Source organism: Osmia lignaria, chromosome 8, assembly GCF_051020975.1.
Source record: "Osmia lignaria lignaria isolate PbOS001 chromosome 8, iyOsmLign1, whole genome shotgun sequence".
Classification (NCBI taxonomy): Eukaryota; Metazoa; Arthropoda; class Insecta; order Hymenoptera; family Megachilidae; genus Osmia; species Osmia lignaria.
The window spans coordinates 11,510,342-11,527,995 of record NC_135039.1 but is presented as its reverse complement, the minus strand read 5'-3'; the positions used below and the strand labels follow the sequence as shown (position 1 = coordinate 11,527,995).

Here is a 17,654-nt window from a genome sequence, read left to right as displayed (position 1 = left end):
ATTTAGTATAAAAACTAAATGTCTATACATCACACCTCTTAACATCTAGCAAAAAAAAAAAAAAATCGGTAGCTTGCAACAACGTAATCAAACTTATAAAAGTTAGGTAAACCGATAGGATATCTCTCAATAACAAAACATCATTGATCTTCTTACACATGTAACTTATCAATAATATTTATCGCTTCTTTAATGGATCACACTAACAACGCACTTCTATGTCTTTCTAATTACAAGTATAGACGTGTACAATTGAGGAAGCTACAGACGGCAACATTTCTCCTCTTTGTTATGAAATCTTTGCTATAATTTTTTTTTTTAACAATGACATGGTATAATACACACTCGAAAAAATACAAACTACTGTGAATCTACTGGTATATTTTTATATACACATAACGTGTTTGTGTGTGTGTATAACGCGTTTATTGTTCTATGTACAAGGATTATCTAATTTCTACCATTTACAGAATCATCGAGGTTGTGTATCCAACGCGTCCAATGATCGCGAACTTCCCTCTTCGTTGATTTACAAATTACATATTATAGAATGTAAAACTGGTATTGCATATGTCGAAATCTTATCTTACGTATATTAACTTCTATTTTAAGCGATAACGAAATGTCTTTCTTCCGTTCGAGGAGGTTATTACAAACTAATTGATGTTTCTATTAGAAGAAAGATATCGATAGTTTATTTAACAATGATCAAATTAGGTACAACGATCATATTCAGAAGCAATCATTTTTCCTTTCTATTTTAGTATATTAACTTTTGGCCTAAATTAAGTGCGCAGGTTCTAGCGAGATCGTAATACTGCATCAAATGAATACAGAGCCATTTCAGTGATTATTATTATTTTTTTTTAAGATCAGAGAAGCATCGTTCTATCGAATTTCAAAACTTTCAGAAATCACCAGACACCTGAAATGGCCCTCCATCGCGTCTACTCGTATCGCTACCAATGAAAGAACAGACTACAGGCAACGCGGTTCATCGAATCTTACAAATCACCCCGCGAATAAAAGACGGTAACGTATCGCGTTCTGAGACGTATAACTGACTCTCATTTAATTCCAGCTTCGTTTCCCTGCTTCGTATCCCGTCTGTGTTGGCGATGTACAGTCAGAGGCTGTTCCGCGTGTGTACGTACGCTACCTGAAAGGAGGAAGGACTACTTTTTGCTACGCTTACAAAGTATACAGCGATAGGCTCGCTGCGATACCTTTTGCTACCTTCCACGTAACGAATCTGGACAGCTAAAGGCGTAGGCCAGCGTCTCCTGCGATGATGGAAACGCGCACGTTGTCCATCGGGCGTCCCCTTCGCACCTGGAACGCTCTTGGACGGGTGTTGCGAGTTGGACGCAGCTTCAGGATTCGCTACGAGCCAATTGGCCCTCGTTACTCGGGGGCCGAAAGCAAGTCCTAGGCGAGTTCGCTCTTCGATTTCGACTCCGTGTAGTATTGGGACTCCTTAGCGTTATTTATCAGAGCTTGTTCGTGGAAGTGCCTGTTCAGAATGTACACAACCGCCTCGTACGTCGCCATGATGATCGCTGTGTTCGGTATCTGCCTGATCAGATGGGTACCGAGTCCACGATACAAACCATGGCGGCCTTCCTCGGCGAGGACGGTTCTTACAGTTTGAAAGAAACCGTAGTACTTTGTACCTTCCTCTCTCAGTCGTGTTCTGACAACCTCTGAAAATGTTTACATTTGTTAGTTAAACAGAAGTCAATTATAAAAGAGTAATCTTATTGGAGAAAATAATTTCTCATTAGTCAATTGACTGGGCTTCTATTTTGTAAATAGAATTTCTATTTGGAATCTGAGAAAATAATTTCTCATAAATCAATTGACTATGCTTTCATTTTGTAAATAGAATTTCTATTTGGAATCTGTCTGAGGATAATTATAAAGCTTGTAACAGTAGTAAACAAGGTGGTCGCAGTGAAGCAATTGATTTTGGCCAGAGAATAGCAGAGGAAGTGGAACTTCGGTGTCTACAATCAAACTTAATCGATCAGAGCTGGCAGCTGAATGATTATACTTTTAGACCATGTTGAACCAAATTGAAGCTTCGTCCCGCTGCTGTTCTTCTAAATTAATCATCTACAATCAAGATCTCTCCAGAATAATTTTTTTACAAGAAGCAAATTTGATAAGCCTTTTGCAAACTTGTACACCCACGCTTTGATCTTGAACGAAAGCCAATATCTGCATCATTAGCAGTGTTACAAAAATAGATTGCAACCGAAACAGGAAACGCGAAATCATTTTCCCTCTGTTAATGGTAGCAGGATTAATCACAGCCGACCTTACCATGGGGGTAAGCGATGGAAGAGGCGATCGTTTTCGAGAAGGAACCAGCGGCCATGAATTCTAGAAAATCGCGCAACGTTTTGCGATCGTCTGGCATCCTGTATGCCACTAACGAAGCCTTCACCGCCTCGTAGATCACAAAGTGTATCACAGTTTCGCTTATTCCTACGTAGGAGGCTACGATGCCTTTGTAGAATCCCAGGATACCCTGAAAAATATAACAGAAGATTTTAAATTTCACTTTCATACAGGAAGTTAATACCATCAGTTTTATAATAAAGTAAATATTAAAAGAAGCCTGCCATGCTGACAGAGCGATAGGATAACATGAATCATGAATGGAGACTTTATCAGTAAAGACTGATACTTAATCAATCTTATCATTGCACGCACATACATGCTGGAGTCCCAAATGTAGCTTACAGTGATAGGTTTAAATGATGGTTCACATCTGTTACCTACATCAATTGTAATATTTATGCTATCAGCAAAGGGTTAATCCTATCACTCCATTAAAGTATGATCACTTGATAACTAAGAATGATAAGTTGGCAAATCCCTGCTTTATGAATGACTATTTATCACTGTATTGTGTATTCGATAACTGAAATTCAGAAGGGACCATAGCAAGAAATATGCCTCAGTTTTAAGTTACGCAGGAATAATCCTCCCTACATCTTAATGTATAATTTTTCATAGTTTCTATTATCACCCTATACCTTATCCAGACAAGTTATTCTGCTTAAAATTATTCTACTAAATACTCAAATTTACGTACAAGAGACCATAGCATGAAATGTGCTATAGAACTAAGTTAAGCAGGAATAATCCTCCCTATATCTTAATGTATAATTTTTCCTAGCTTCTATTATCACCCTATACCTTATCCAGACAAGTTATTCTGCTTAAAATTATTCTACTATATACTCAAATTTACGTAGAAGAGACCATAGCATGAAATGTGCTATAGAACTAAGTTAAGCAGGAATAATCCTCCCTATATCTTAATGTATAATTTTTCCTAGCTTCTATTATCACCCTATACCTTATCCAGACAAGTTATTCTGCTTAAAATTATTCTACTATATACTCAAATTTACGTAGAAGAGACCATAGCATGAAATGTGCTATAGTTTCAAGTTACGCAGGAATAATCCTCCCTATATCTTAATGTATAATTTTTCCTAGTTTCTATTATCACCCTATACCTTATCCAGACAAGTCATTCTGCTTAAAATTATTCTACTACATACTCAAATTTACTTAGAAGTGACCATAGCATGAAATGTGCTATAGAACTAAGTTAAGCAGGAATAATCCTCCCTATATCTTAATGTATAATTTTTCCTAGTTTCTATTATCACCCTATACCTTATCCAGACAAGTCATTCTGCTTAAAATTATTCTACTACATACTCAAATTTACTTAGAAGTGACGACAGCATGAAATGTGCTATAGTTTCAAGTTACGCAGGAATAATCCTCCCTATATCTTAATGTGTAATTTTTCCTAGTTTCTATTGTCACCCTATACTTTATCTAGACAAGTTATTCTGCTTAAAATTATTCTACTACATACTCAAATTTACTTAGAAGTGACGACAGCATGAAATGTGCTATAGTTTCAAGTTACGCAGGAATAATCCTCCCTATATCTTAATGTATAATTTTTCCTAGCTTCTATTATCACCCTATACCTTATCTAGACAAGTTATTCTGCTTAAAAATAACATCGGGCAGGTACTTATCAACTAATTGATCATTCGTTCTACTCATGAAAATTAATTTGTTTTTCTCTTTGTCTTCGTGTAGCTGATTGCATGTTTACAGAAGGAACGTGTACATAGTTCAGTTCCCTTTGCGAATAAAAACAGAGGCGCCATTAATGAGGATTGCGCAAGATATACACTATACATTCCGCTAGAATGATCTATAAATCGTTGTTTTTGCGGATCGCATATTACGCCGGTTATTTTTATCGTTATTTACTATTCGTAGGTCGCAAGGCTCGTTTTAGAACTGGCTTCGGTACAATTGCGATGCAAATGTTCTCGTCGGACAACGCAATTGAACGCAACGTTAATTCTGAAATGGTAACTTTTTTTAAAACCAGATTCTTTCAACCATTATAATACAAATTCATCTATCATCATAGATCGTTACCGAGCGAATGCATCATCTTTAAACACGTTCTACATGCATGCATTTGTGCTCCTGGTTTCTATGCATAGACTGTGATAAAAATATCTTTGGCTGCAACAAGATGTTTATTGTTGCACCATCGACATTGTTGAATTTTTGTCAGCGACAGTTCTCGTTATCCTTTTTCTTCTTTCCAGACAACTAATTCGATCAAAGTGTAAAACGTTCCTTTCATCTTCTTTAAAAAATACTTCAGACCAAAAGTTGCCCTCCTTCGGTCACACTTATTGTTCTTCTATTCTTTTTCAGCACAAGTAATGAGTTTCAGTGGCCTAGAAAGTACCATTCTTTCCTTTTACTATAATCTACTCCAGTACATTGCTTAAATAAGAAATAATTCAATTCGTCTCCCTCAATTTGACAAAAAGGTGCATTATGCATCCCTTATCAGTGAGGGGGCGTGTTTTAGGGACATACTCGGTCCCTGTATTGCCCAACGAACACTTTTGAACAAGAAATAACGTATCCTAACATATGTACTATCTCTTCTAGCAAAGCAACGCTTCTCTACACCTGTGTATTGATCAGGGAAGAACTTTAGCTAAAGAATGATTGATGAGTTCTCTCAGAATAAATCTAGATGCACGGACTGTGCATCGGGCAGGAAAATATAATATGTGGCTGATGTTTATAGAGCGAGGAAACGACTCGTTATTGATCACGTGAAATCCCCGTCTAGATCCTTCTAAGCTTGTGTAAGACCTCCAATAAAATAATTGATGTGTCGTTTGGAAGAATCTCGTACCGATTGGCGATATATCCTTTGCACACACTCCATCGCGGTGATTTTGTCCGACCGATGGTCCAGCTGTAGCCTGGTCTTCACGAACCAAATAGGATTTGTCAAGGTGCATGCCACGAAACCTGAAAAATGAATGCACGTTTCTTTAATCCGGCTGTTGCGTGTACGAGGAGTTGAGTTTTGAACAGCTTCTTGGGTAGGGGGGTGTTTTTACAGCCTGCCTACAGTCTGAAATAATTATTGTCACATTAACTAGTACAACAGTAAATAGGCTGGGGGCTTGTTCTCAAAAAGAGTCTCTAAACGTTCATTGTAAAATTTGGAAAGCTCTGAACCTTGGTCCATGCTCGAACTGATTACAAGCATTAATTAATTAAATTTCTCAATTACAAAGCGTAACGCTTCCTGTTTGGGCAATTAACATTTGAAACGTCAAGACCGTGAACTCTTCTGACAACAACAATGACCACAGATAACTCGACCTTCCGGCGCTCATCAATTGACCTCAGTTGAGTCACAGAATCGTCTCCCGTTGGATTTTCGAAGCACGAACTCTCTCGGTTGCGACATTGGTCCCGCGTAACCGTCTTGAAACAACAAAGTCAGCCGAGCCAAACAATCGCGCTCTCGTCGGAATTTATTTTTTTTTTTTTTTTTTTTCGTGAATCCAAATCGAGCCTCGAGCCGCCGCCTCTCCCGCTGGCAGAAATTCGTCGATCGAACACTGCGATTCCTGCAAACATGCCAACATCTAAATTTATCTCTAACGGAGAGGAGCATCAGACGCGGCAAGGATTGGGAGACGAAGGCTCGATTCCGTTCGATTCGCGAATTATAGCGATACTCGAGATAAACAAATGAAAGAGGAACAGAAATTTGGTTACGATGATCGTTTGACCCGATTCGAATTAGGAACGAGGTTAAGCGAAGCCGTAGAAAATAAAGATGCCTCAAATCAGAAAAGGGAACAGAATACCTAACGCGACCTTGTACGAGGCTCAACCAGAAAATCGAATCAATATTTTGGATCTCGTGGGGAATAAGAAGGCCATCATCTTTGGTGTACCCGGTGCTTATGTTCCTGGATGTTCCAGGGTTCATTTAAGAGGATTTATTGAAAAGTATGGGGATCCTGGTTTTACTATCACTTCAGAGTACCTAATTTTTTAAACAGATCAAATTTAACTGGAATAGTATTAACGAGGGGAACTACCCACTTGTTAATGAAACTTTGCCATCGTGTAGAGCTCGTCGAGCTGAATAAGCCTGTACCCCATTTTGGGGGCAGATGGTTAATTGTTTAAAAGATATTAACAATTAAAGTTAGTTACGTGGAAATTCATACGTGGAAATGCTGAAGCCTTTTGTCTCGTTTTTTAAATAATGGTAAAATATTAGTTATCTTTTGTTTGTTATGTTTATTGCACTCCTTGTAAATATTGTTATCTCTGGAACAATAAATGTTCGTTTAAAAAAAAAAAAAAAAAAATGATTAGCTCCGTGGTTAAACGTATGAATCGCAATCTAAAGGTGCAGGGTTCAAATCCTTGATTCCTAATTTTTTTTTTTATGGTACTTTGTTTCTTTTTGACTACCAATTACAGCTACCTATTATAGTTACTATATTTATTAATAATTCATTATATACGTTGCAATTTTTATAGAATTTAAATTATTAATAAATGCAGTGATTATAATACAGCTGTAATAGGTTGTCAAAAAGAAACAATTATAAAAAAAAAAAAAAATTGTTAGGAATCAAGGATTTGAACCCTGCACCTTCAGATTGCGAGTTATGTGTTTAACCACAGGGCTAATCGTTTCTGCGCGCCAGTTCGTTATACTTCTGAATGTAAGGACTTCTGAATGTATTAACTTTAATTGTTAATATCTTTTAAACAATTAATCGTCTGCCACCAAAATGGGGTGTAGGTGTGTTCAGCTCGACGAGCTCTACACGGTGGCAGAGTTTCATTAATAAATGAACATTACCACTTGGGTAGTTCCCCAGATAAGTACTTTAATAACGATTGTGTTTTTCTGAAACGTACTTTAACCATTGTCGATGAATCGATTAGGTCGACAGATTTGAGGTTTCTGGGCTTTCAGGAAATAATCTGTGTGTCTGTAAACGACCCATTCGTGCTTTCTGCTTGGGGGAATGCCAAAGGAGCTAACGATAAGGTAACAGTGCCAACAATGAGAGTAACAATCTCATTAAAATTCAACATACTTTCAACGCATCCATTAATTTCTCATCGAATCAGAACCGTGTTAAACAGAGAGGCTTTAAAAAATGTTCAATCCGAAAGCAAAATAGTTTTACTTCATTTTAATGGATCATTATATTAATTAGCCAGCGTGGAAACCAGCTCGAACTGGTTTCACCAGTTCACCAGATTTTTTCTAATTTTAATACTGACCCAATTGTCGGTTACGTTAGAAAGGATTGTATCAGTTTATGGATAGAAAATGAATTCTCCTTCAGTTTAAATACCGAAACGATTAAAGTGACAAATTGAATTCAGGTAAGAATGTTGGCAGATCCAATGGCATCGTATACCAAGGCAATTGGAATGGACACTGATATTCCAGAACTAGGAGGAATAAGAAGTAGAAGGTATTCCATGGCAATCGTGAACGGTGTTGTCAAAGAATTATTTATAGACGCGCCTAATGTGAAACTCGTCTGTTTACATTCGGACGGAGTTCCAACTTATTGCACCTGATTATCTTATCAATTAGAAATAAACATTCTCTGTTATGCTGATGTTGCGTCGTGATCCTTGGGAATTGTGTAATGCCTCGTTTAGTCTATTATCCCAATACTCTAATGCCTCTCACTGAGAAATTAGTGCTTCAACACATCCATACAAACGCTCCAATCAAACCCATGTATCTTAACATTCAAAACATCCGATGTGCAACAGAAAAACCTAAAAAAGAGAAACATAGCATTAGATACGAACCATCAGAGCATGTAATCGAAGAATGAAAAACATTATCAGGAGAGTCGTATTCGTATCCACAAATAGAAACTAAGTGACCAGTCGATTAGCGCGCAAGAAGCGCACGGTCAATGGAGGCTCACAATTGGATCCTTCCTATGCCTCACGTGTGACGCCGTATCGTGAGTGCAACGTGATTCCTCGTAAACACACGTTCCTGGTCTATTTTTATAGCGACCGTTACCGAATCAAAACACGCGAGATTACATAGTCGGACGGAGCAGTTGGGAACTCGCTCGCACACTTCCTCCGAACGATACGTGTACCGGGAGTGTACAGGGTGTCCCACTCCGGTGGCACCCAAAATCCCCACACCCAAAACTCCGTGTTCTTGATAAGGTTAGGTTAGTTTTGTGTAACTTTTTGGAAGATTAGGTTAGGTTAGTTCTGGGTAACTTTCTGTAAGGTTAGGTTAGTTTTGTGTAACTTTTTGGAAGATTAGGTTAGGTTAGTTCTGGGTAACTTTCTGTAAGGTTAGGTTAGTTTTGTGTAACTTTTTGGAAGATTAGGTTAGGTTAGTTCTGGATAACTTTTTGTAAGGTTAGGTTAGGGTTAAGTTTAGGTTAGGACACCCAAACTTTTGGGTGTCGGGATTTTGGGCTGGACCCGTCCCAGCCCAAGTATGACAGAGCCGTTATACCAAAAATTTTTGATATGGAAATTGCACGGTATAATGGGAACTATGTTTTGGCCGAAGTGAAAAATTAGTTTAACACGTTGAACGTCATGGGGGTCATCGGTGACCGACTCTGCAAATTACACTCCCCTGAGTAATTAAAGGAAAACAATAGAAAAACATTATTGTAAATAATATTGCTATAGTACAAATAATGTGGAATGACAAATAGAGAGCTTGAAATTTGAAAAGTAACTATTGGTATTCCATAGCACATGACGCACATAGTGCGTCTTATGCTGTACGTATCAGACGACGCACCGTGTGCGTCATATCCTATCAAATACCAAAAATTTGATAATTTAACGTAAACAAAACGAATGTAGCAATTGTTTATTAGTTATTCAGGTACACTGATCTGTATGACGCACCTGGTGCGTCTTATGCTGTATATATCAGGCACTATTTCAAAAGCACAGAATTTATTAAGCTTGAATGTGTAATTCCCGATTTTCAGTAGATATCTAGATTTGAGTAACAGGTGAAAAAGTGGCCCTATTGTTGCGGTAAATGCTGATCCAAAGAATAAGAAACGGCAATGATAGGGCCGCTTTTACGACTGGCTACTCAAACCGAGAAAATTGGGAAATTAATTAAAATCGAGTGTATACATTAAAGCCTAATGAATTCGTCTGGAGAGGCACTATCACATGACCTGAAAAAAACATATGGTACCATTCAAAAAACAAAACTTGACCATCATATCTCAAACTAATAACGTAGAAGATTTTTTACCATTTTACCATACAATTTCCATATCAATAATTTTTTGTCATTTGGGCTGGGACACCCTGTATGTGTCACCGTGTCGTGCCACGTGCCCTGCACGTTGAAAAGTGAAAAAAAAGAAATTCCTGTTGCGCAGTTAGCGGTCTCACCTGTCTACCAATCGGTTGTTTACACTTCTTTAGATACGCCGTCGGTGACAAACACGAAAGTCACAAGTCAACGTATCAAGGTAAACAAAACCGCGTTTAGAATCGCATTTTCGATGAGTGACCCTGAAACTTTGAGGAGGATTTAACATTTAATTTATTCAGATGAATAAATGGAAATTTATTCTGATTATTTCAGGCTCATGCTAGATAAAATATTTTAATTTATCATACCCTAGATATTTAAGAGTAGCAAAAATTTCAACGCTTTAAATACAAAGAGATGCAATCAACAGAATGCTGTTCCGAAGCTTCTTTCATCAGCAGTATTAGCAAAGGATTTAATCGCTAAGGCGTGTTACATAACGCGATTCGTTCCTTTCAACCGTGCCTGTTTATTTTTATATTCAGATCCTGCAGTTCCGTGGGCTCGTTAAACGTGCATCGACTGCTGGATTTCGTCTCCTGTACGAGACCTGAATTTTCTAATGTTTTTTCTCGTTGCACTGACAACGGAGTGTGAACGGTATGAAAAATATTTGAAGTATGCACTGTTTCCCTATGATGATTTCCCTCAGATTCCACGCAATGCAAATGATTCTTTCTGTTCAGCATTTCTTTGCTAACCAGCCACGTGAGTTAGCATGTGTACGCGATACGGATGATTCTTGAACTCGTCTGCGAAGCCCAAGGAAAATATTGATTGTTTCTGTTTGACCTACCTCACTGGAAACGCTATAGGAATACTAGAACAGAATCGTTTACCAGCTGAAAATCCGAGATCAGGGACTCGGAATATCTTTTCGCTTATCCTACGCTTAACCCATTATGTCCCATTTTTGGGACACATTTTCAAATTCTTTTTTTAATAACTGATAATTTAAAAAAAAAAAAATTTGAAAATGTGTCCCAAAAATGGGACATTGGCGAATGGGTTAAGGTTCCAAATTCTCTGAAATATTCTCAGCTCTCAAACTACTCCTACATTTTCCTGATACCCCTTATATCAATGATTCAACATTATCTAATATTCTCAAATATACCAGCAATCAGTATACCCACACATTCCAATATTTCAATCAACATGCATACATTTCTACAACTCCCAATTGGTCATTAGATAAACACACAGCACTGTTTTGAACGTGCTTCGATGTTCGAAGGACAAATACCGTCCGGTTGCATAATCCGGATGCGTTGTAACCGGGCACCACGGTAAACAGTGCGTTGGCTGAGTTCATCCCCCACGAACTGGGTCAACAGAGCACTGTACCTGTATGCAAACTCGGAATAGCTAATAAACAATTGCTACAATCGTTTTGTTTACGTTATATTATTAAATTTTTGGTATTCTATAGCACATGACGCACACGGTGCGTCGCCTGATACGTACAGCATAAGACGCACCATGTGCGTCATGCGCTATCGAATACCAAATATTTGATAATATAACGTAAACAAAACGATTTTAGCAAATGTTCATTAGTTATTCAGGTACACTACTTTGTATGACGCACGTGGTGCGTCGCCTGATGTATACAGCATAAGACGCACCAGGTGCGTCATACAGATCAGTGTACCTGAATAACTAATAAACAATTGCTACAATCGTTTTGTTTACGTTATATTATTAAATTTTTGGTATTTGATAGGATATGACGCACACGGTGCGTCGCTTGATACGTACAGCATAAGACGCACCATGTGCGTCATGTGCTATCGAATACCAAATATTTGATAATATAACGTAAACAAAACGATTTTAGCAAATGTTCATTAGTTATTCAGGTACACTACTTTGTATGACGCACGTGGTGCGTCGCCTGATGTATACAGCATAAGACGCACCAGCTGCGTCATACAGATCAGTGTACCTGAATAACTAATAAACAATTGCTACAATCGTTTTGTTTATGTTAAATTATCAAATTTTTGGTAATTGATAGCATATGACACACACGGTGCGTCGCCTGATACATACAGCATAAGACGCACCATGTGCGTCATGTGCTATGGAATATCAAATATTTGATAATTTAACATAAACAAAACGATTGTAGTAATTGTTTATTACTTATTCAGGTACACTGCTTTGTATGACGCACGTGGTGCGTCGTCTGATGCATACAGTATAAGACGCACCAGGTGCGTCATCTCCTAAATTTGTTTTCTGGCCAACTGAAAGGCTTGAAATACGACAAACACGAAAGAGCACGTGCACACTGGCTGTTCGGCTTACAATGTAACCACATGTCAGGCAACTTTCCATTTATCAGTGATTTTTCAGTCGTGAGATCAAGCATGTCAGCGGTCGTCCCAATGATACTACTCGAGAGTGGTGATTAAAGAGTACTCTCCGAAGATTTTCAACCAGTATTCACCGATTATCGCTTTCTCGCCTAGCGTGCACCACTTGCGTGCAGTCTACGAGCCTGTATAGTAATTGAGCGACCGTTTCAAGGCCGTCGGTAATTGAATGCAATTGCAAACGAGAAACGTCTTGAGGGCATTCTCTAACGTATCAACGAGGAGCAAAAGTCCATCTTTAATAAACGAAGCGAGGAAAGTTGTGTACTTAACAGAAAGTGCAGCTGATCGCTGATCATACGTTCTAAACATTTTTATCCTATCATTCCTGTCCTATAGCGTATGTTTTAAAATAGGAATGAATATTTATCTATTAATAATATGTTTCAAAAATAATATGAAATATAATAAAATTACTGTCACCTGTTTTTCCCAAACAAGAAATACTTCCATTGATATCATTTGAAGTACTCTACTGCCGTAAATAAGAGAAGGAAATGATTGAAATCCGGTGATTGCGAGCAACGGCAAATAGGAAAAACAAGGTCAGAAATATAAATGCCTCGTCAGTGTTCAGAGATAGCTGATGAAAAATCAGCTGGCTACGTGACCAGATGCACGTTTTTCGTTAAAGGGGGACCCCCTTGAAACGGGCCACGGAAAAAGGAGCTCACAACCCACGTCGACGGAACTACCACTACCTGCCTCTTTTGTTCTTTCAGGCCTGTCCATGTTCAACTTGCTCAGGATACAAACAAGAATCTCAATCCTTGCTTATTTTTAATATCTCAGTTACAGAGCATTCCATCTTTTAGTGAACTTGCAAAACAACTTCCAGACATTCCATTTCAATAAACAACGTGCCATTTCAATCCTCATATTTTTTCTTTAGTTACTTATATTAATTGACTAAAGTAAATTTGTCGAGGGTATTTCACGCTCTCTTGGTAAGCAAGATTGTATCAGATAACACCAGTCGGTTTCTGGAACATCTATATCTGTCTCGTGGGATCGCAATCCTTCCAGAAAAAAATATCTGTAGAGGTAAAAAAATAAATTGAAACTTTCTTTACATAGCGAAACGCATTTGGATAACGCGAATCTCGAGGACCCCTGCGGAGACAGCTTGTCGATTGCTTCGGGGTCGAAGTTCAACTTTCCCCCGGATAACAGATATCTACCCATTAAGCAAATCACGAATTACAAACATATGACGCGATTGTACTTAGCAGACACTTGTACTCGAATAGAAAAATTAAAGATCCTGAAGATCTCTTAGAAATATTCCACAGTCAATTATTCCTGTATGCTCTTCAAGGTGATAGAACTTCAAACATATCAGTTAGATAAAAAGATATCGACTGAAATGAATGAAACATAAATATAATATAAATGCCTCATCATGGTCCACGATTGAACCCAAGGCTAACACTAAATAATTTTTAGGAGGAGCCTATTTTTTCCGGAAGTCGTCGAGAAGATTCTCCCCCCGGTGGCTACAGAAATAGATTGAAATATAAAAGCGCAGATGCTTGCGTTGCAACGGGTTATCGGTGCACTAGGAGAGATCAAAAGTGCGTCAGAATTACAAGCCAGTTATTTGCGGTGAATCCATTCAGTGAGATAAGTCGAATGACGCGCGACTTGACCCCACTGAGCTCTTTTTATCAACAGCCGCCTTGGTTGTTCCCGAAAAAGAAGCGCGATAACGGGATCCATGTACCGCGCATAGAAGGGCGATGCCTTTGTTCGGGGATCTCGTAATCTATTCTCTGGTGCGACAGGAAGCGTTCCGCATTGCGAGTTACCGATTCGTCAACATTCATGGATACTAATTCCTGACAGCCTCTTAGTCCTGATCCTTAATTTCTCTCTCCTTTCCTCGCAGCACCTCATACACCCTTATATCCAAAACGCATCCATCAAACAAACACAATCCTCCTTTTCACGCAAACACACATATGAACCCTAAAATTGATGAACAGATTAGAATGAAGCTGCAGCAGATAACCGGGCAGTGGGTTAATCGATAAGAGGCGGGCAAGATAACGGACTCACCAGCGCAGAATGCGGAGAACACGTGAACGAGCGGCGTATCCGGGGTAAGGATCGCGTTGAAGGCTATTTTGCTCTTCGAATAAGCGCAGAAGTAAATCGCTCTGGACGGGGCGACTCCCACGAGATTCGGGCCGAGTCCTTTGAAGAGGGCCTTAGTCCCTTCGTTCTGGACGATGTACCTTATGCACTGGTAGATACCCGGTGAATGACTGTGGGGTGTGCCTTCCGGGGGGCTAGAGCCAAAGTGGGACAGGGCGACTAGGGCATGCCTGTAACACACAGAAAGGATTCAATCCGTTAGTAGTATATAAAATGGTATATGGAATTTTTATTGCACGACCCACTTTCCAAACAGAGGAAAAAAGTGATAGGTCATGAACTCATTAATTTCCTTATCTTAAAAATGTATTAATTTAAATTTTAACTGTTTGTATTTGATTAATTTTTAATATTAATTATTTTAATTATTATAAATTTAATTTTTGATGATATTAGTTATTTAAATTATTATAAATTTAATTTTTAATCATATTATTTAAATTATTATAAATTTAATTTTTAATCATATTATTCAAATTATTATAAATTTAATTTTTGATAATATTAGTTATTTAAATTATTATAAATTTAATTTTTAATATTAATTATTTAAATTATTATAAATTTAATAGTTAGTAATATTAATGTAAACATCATTAATGACATGTTTACTTTAATTATAATTTAATCTGGTGATATTTTAAGTAACAGATGGTATAACGTTTGTTTACTTGTCAATTAAAGTACTTCAATCAATTATGAAATTCTGCTTTAGTCCAGTTTCTAAATCTCGATGCACTGGCTAATTTTAAATATCATTTAAGCGTGGAAGAATACCGTGTACAGTTAGGATGTCTGAATTACCGAATAGTATTCTATACAATAGACTGTGTGTCAAGAAACACACAGCAGGCTAGAGGAAGGTTTATTTTCAGCTGGGGAATTTCACTAATGCGAGAAATGCTGATGCATACACGGTAAACGTTTCGACGTTATACATCCACAGAAAATAGTTAACATTCATGATCAATGATACTATAACGTTGACGCAATCTTTCACAAGGGATAAACGTTAAATAGAAATATCAATATCACGTTTATACATCAATATAGATAAAGAAAACACAAAAATGATAGTGTGTATAAGTAAAACAAACAACCGGTAAGGTGTGAAGAGGGAACGACCGTTCTAGTGTGAAACGTGAGCCGTTCAAAAGCGATAAAACGTGTTACTTTAACTCGATGACACCGAAGACCGTAGATCTACGGTCTAGAAAGCGAATCGTGTGTCCTGACACTTAGATTCATGGTCTTACATGCCTGTACCCTTGAATATTCTTAAATTGTTTCTCTCAATAATTCTAATTATTTTATTTACTAAAAAATTACTAGAAGATGCATCTAGGCATATTCTGTTAGTTTGAAGTATGCTGCATTCTCAACAATCATCTGAATATCTTTGACTCTCCCATCTATTGTTAGTGTAGCGTTAGCATAAAAAAAGAAATTTCCATTGGAAAGGTTTCAGAGTACATCTTGGTTCCGCTTGGTGGAATCTATAAGAATCAAGCTTTTACTTAATTGTACGTTTAGTAGGAACTTATTCATAATTGGAAAAGTTTTAGTTAGTTCTGTGGTACCATTAAAGCGATATTACCTAGTGTACCCTCCTGTGCATAGCCTCCTCCTTTGTTCCGGTTTCGGAAAGCTCTTGCATGTGACATGACCGGAAGTGAGCTCCTTGTTCACCGGGGGCGGATAGAAACCGGAAGAGGAGGATTGCAATCGTGTTTTAACCACCTCCAAAGGACACGTAACTATCGCCCCCGCTGTACCAGCCACTCTGAAAAAAGCGAGATAATCTACGTGAGAAATGGGATTAAGAAAATTCCGGGAAAGTAGGTCGTTTGAGTTTCGATCGAATGATAATATAAATTTTGTAACGCAAAATTCAGGGCCGGCCCTGGAACTAGGAAACTAGGCGGCCGCCTAGGGCCCCGCAAGGTCTAGGGCCGGCCCTGGGCCTGAGCGGCCGCCTAGGGCCATTTAAAGTCCAGGGCCGGCCCTAGGCCTAGGAAACTAGGCGGTCGCGTAGGGCCCCCGTAAGACGATTTTGCGTCTAAGAATGCAAGAAGAGTTATTTTTACTTGAATATTAATCTAAATTAGTTATACAAGCTTGAATGTTAATTTTATAAATTTTATTTCAGGTACTTTTTTTTATTTTATTTCAGGTACCCCCCGAAATCTCGGGGGCGGCACTGAGAATTTGTATTAACAATTCGAATGCAGTAAGTATAAAATAGATAAAAATTTATTGTAACTCTTTCGACCTAAATATATTCTGCTTTGTCTGCATGCGATCAAAAGACGATTAAAATTCATTTAAATAGCACACCTCTGTTTATCAATGAGGTGTTAATGCACCAGTAAATTCATATATTGCGCATTAAACAGTACCGTATACTTTTCCATATACTGATACCACCGTATACGCCATGACTTTCAACGGATAATCGAATATCGTTTCGATATGATCTAATCGATTGTTGTACGAAAAAAAACGAGGGAAACATTCGACGTAAAAACTTGCACTTGTAGGTGACATATAGAAGCTAATATATTGACAGTGAAGAGAAAAATTCATTAAATAATTTTTGGATGATTGGTAAAAATTCGAAGGTACATCGTGGCGCCGGAAAATACGCCGGTTTTTAAAATGGGACGATCAATTCCACGCATATGCACATACACACGAGAAATTACGCAGATGACGTAACAGCGCGAGCCGGCGATATGTCGCATCATTCAAGGCTGAGAAAATTTTCGCGAATCGTATTTTATCATTCAGAAACTTTTATTCCTTTCTACGATTCGCGTGAAACGCGAATACTGCGCAAAATATGCATCTTCGTGTTAGAAAAAATCGATCGAAGAACATAACCGGCGTAAATTGGTTAACACGCGTTCGAAAGGCTGATCCTTTGGCGGACACGCAATTCCGCGATATTTACGAAACGGAACGGGGAAAAAGTGATAAAAAATGAAACCCACCCTCCAGCAACGAGGTGTATCGCGGTGTCGCGATCAAACATTCTTCACCTCGTTGAATTATTCCTGTCACCCCAAAAGCGTGTACCTTCAGAGTGAAGAAACGAACGAGAAACACTGAAAGTTCACACCCACAAATCGCGACGAAAACTGTGCTCGACACAGCTGTTTATTGTCTCGATAATATTACTTGATTCTTGTCTCGACGATCGAATTAAAACGACCGGTAAAAAAAAAAAAACACCACCTTCACCCTCGATAGCTCGAAAACAACTGATCGCATTGACCGCAGTAAATGAACGGCGTACCATGCACCATGAACTATGGACATTTTAGATATGCCGCGAGTTCTTTGATATGATCATAGATATA

The 17,654-nt window shown here is 38.1% G+C and overlaps 2 protein-coding genes across 4 annotated transcripts; one reads left to right on the top strand and one right to left on the bottom strand.

Moving 5' to 3' along the window:
• Window positions 1-50: 50 nt before the first annotated feature.
• Rim2 (replication in mitochondria 2) lies at window positions 51-17,575 on the bottom strand. Of its 3 annotated transcripts, none has more exons than XR_004582425.2 (7): window positions 17,286-17,575; window positions 15,890-16,075; window positions 14,194-14,462; window positions 5,273-5,391; window positions 2,326-2,533; window positions 1,227-1,703; window positions 51-1,159 (listed from the first exon to the last, which is right to left on the bottom strand). XR_004582425.2 is itself a non-coding variant. In XM_034334434.2 (6 exons), the coding sequence occupies exons 1-6, from the start codon at window positions 17,324-17,326 to the stop codon at window positions 1,429-1,431; spliced, it is 1,098 nt and encodes a 365-aa protein (XP_034190325.1). In that variant the 5' UTR covers window positions 17,327-17,575; the 3' UTR covers window positions 51-1,428. The 3 variants fall into 3 exon arrangements, 1 of the variants encoding a protein (XP_034190325.1); XR_004582426.2 differs by having other exon boundaries at window positions 1,237-1,703; XM_034334434.2 differs by having other exon boundaries at window positions 51-1,703.
• Window positions 6,006-8,045, top strand: LOC117608810 (peroxiredoxin-5, mitochondrial-like). The gene is made up of 3 exons (XM_034334440.2): window positions 6,006-6,390; window positions 7,348-7,453; window positions 7,798-8,045. The coding sequence occupies exons 1-3, from the start codon at window positions 6,215-6,217 to the stop codon at window positions 7,996-7,998; spliced, it is 483 nt and encodes a 160-aa protein (XP_034190331.1). The 5' UTR covers window positions 6,006-6,214; the 3' UTR covers window positions 7,999-8,045.
• Window positions 17,576-17,654: the final 79 nt, after the last annotated feature.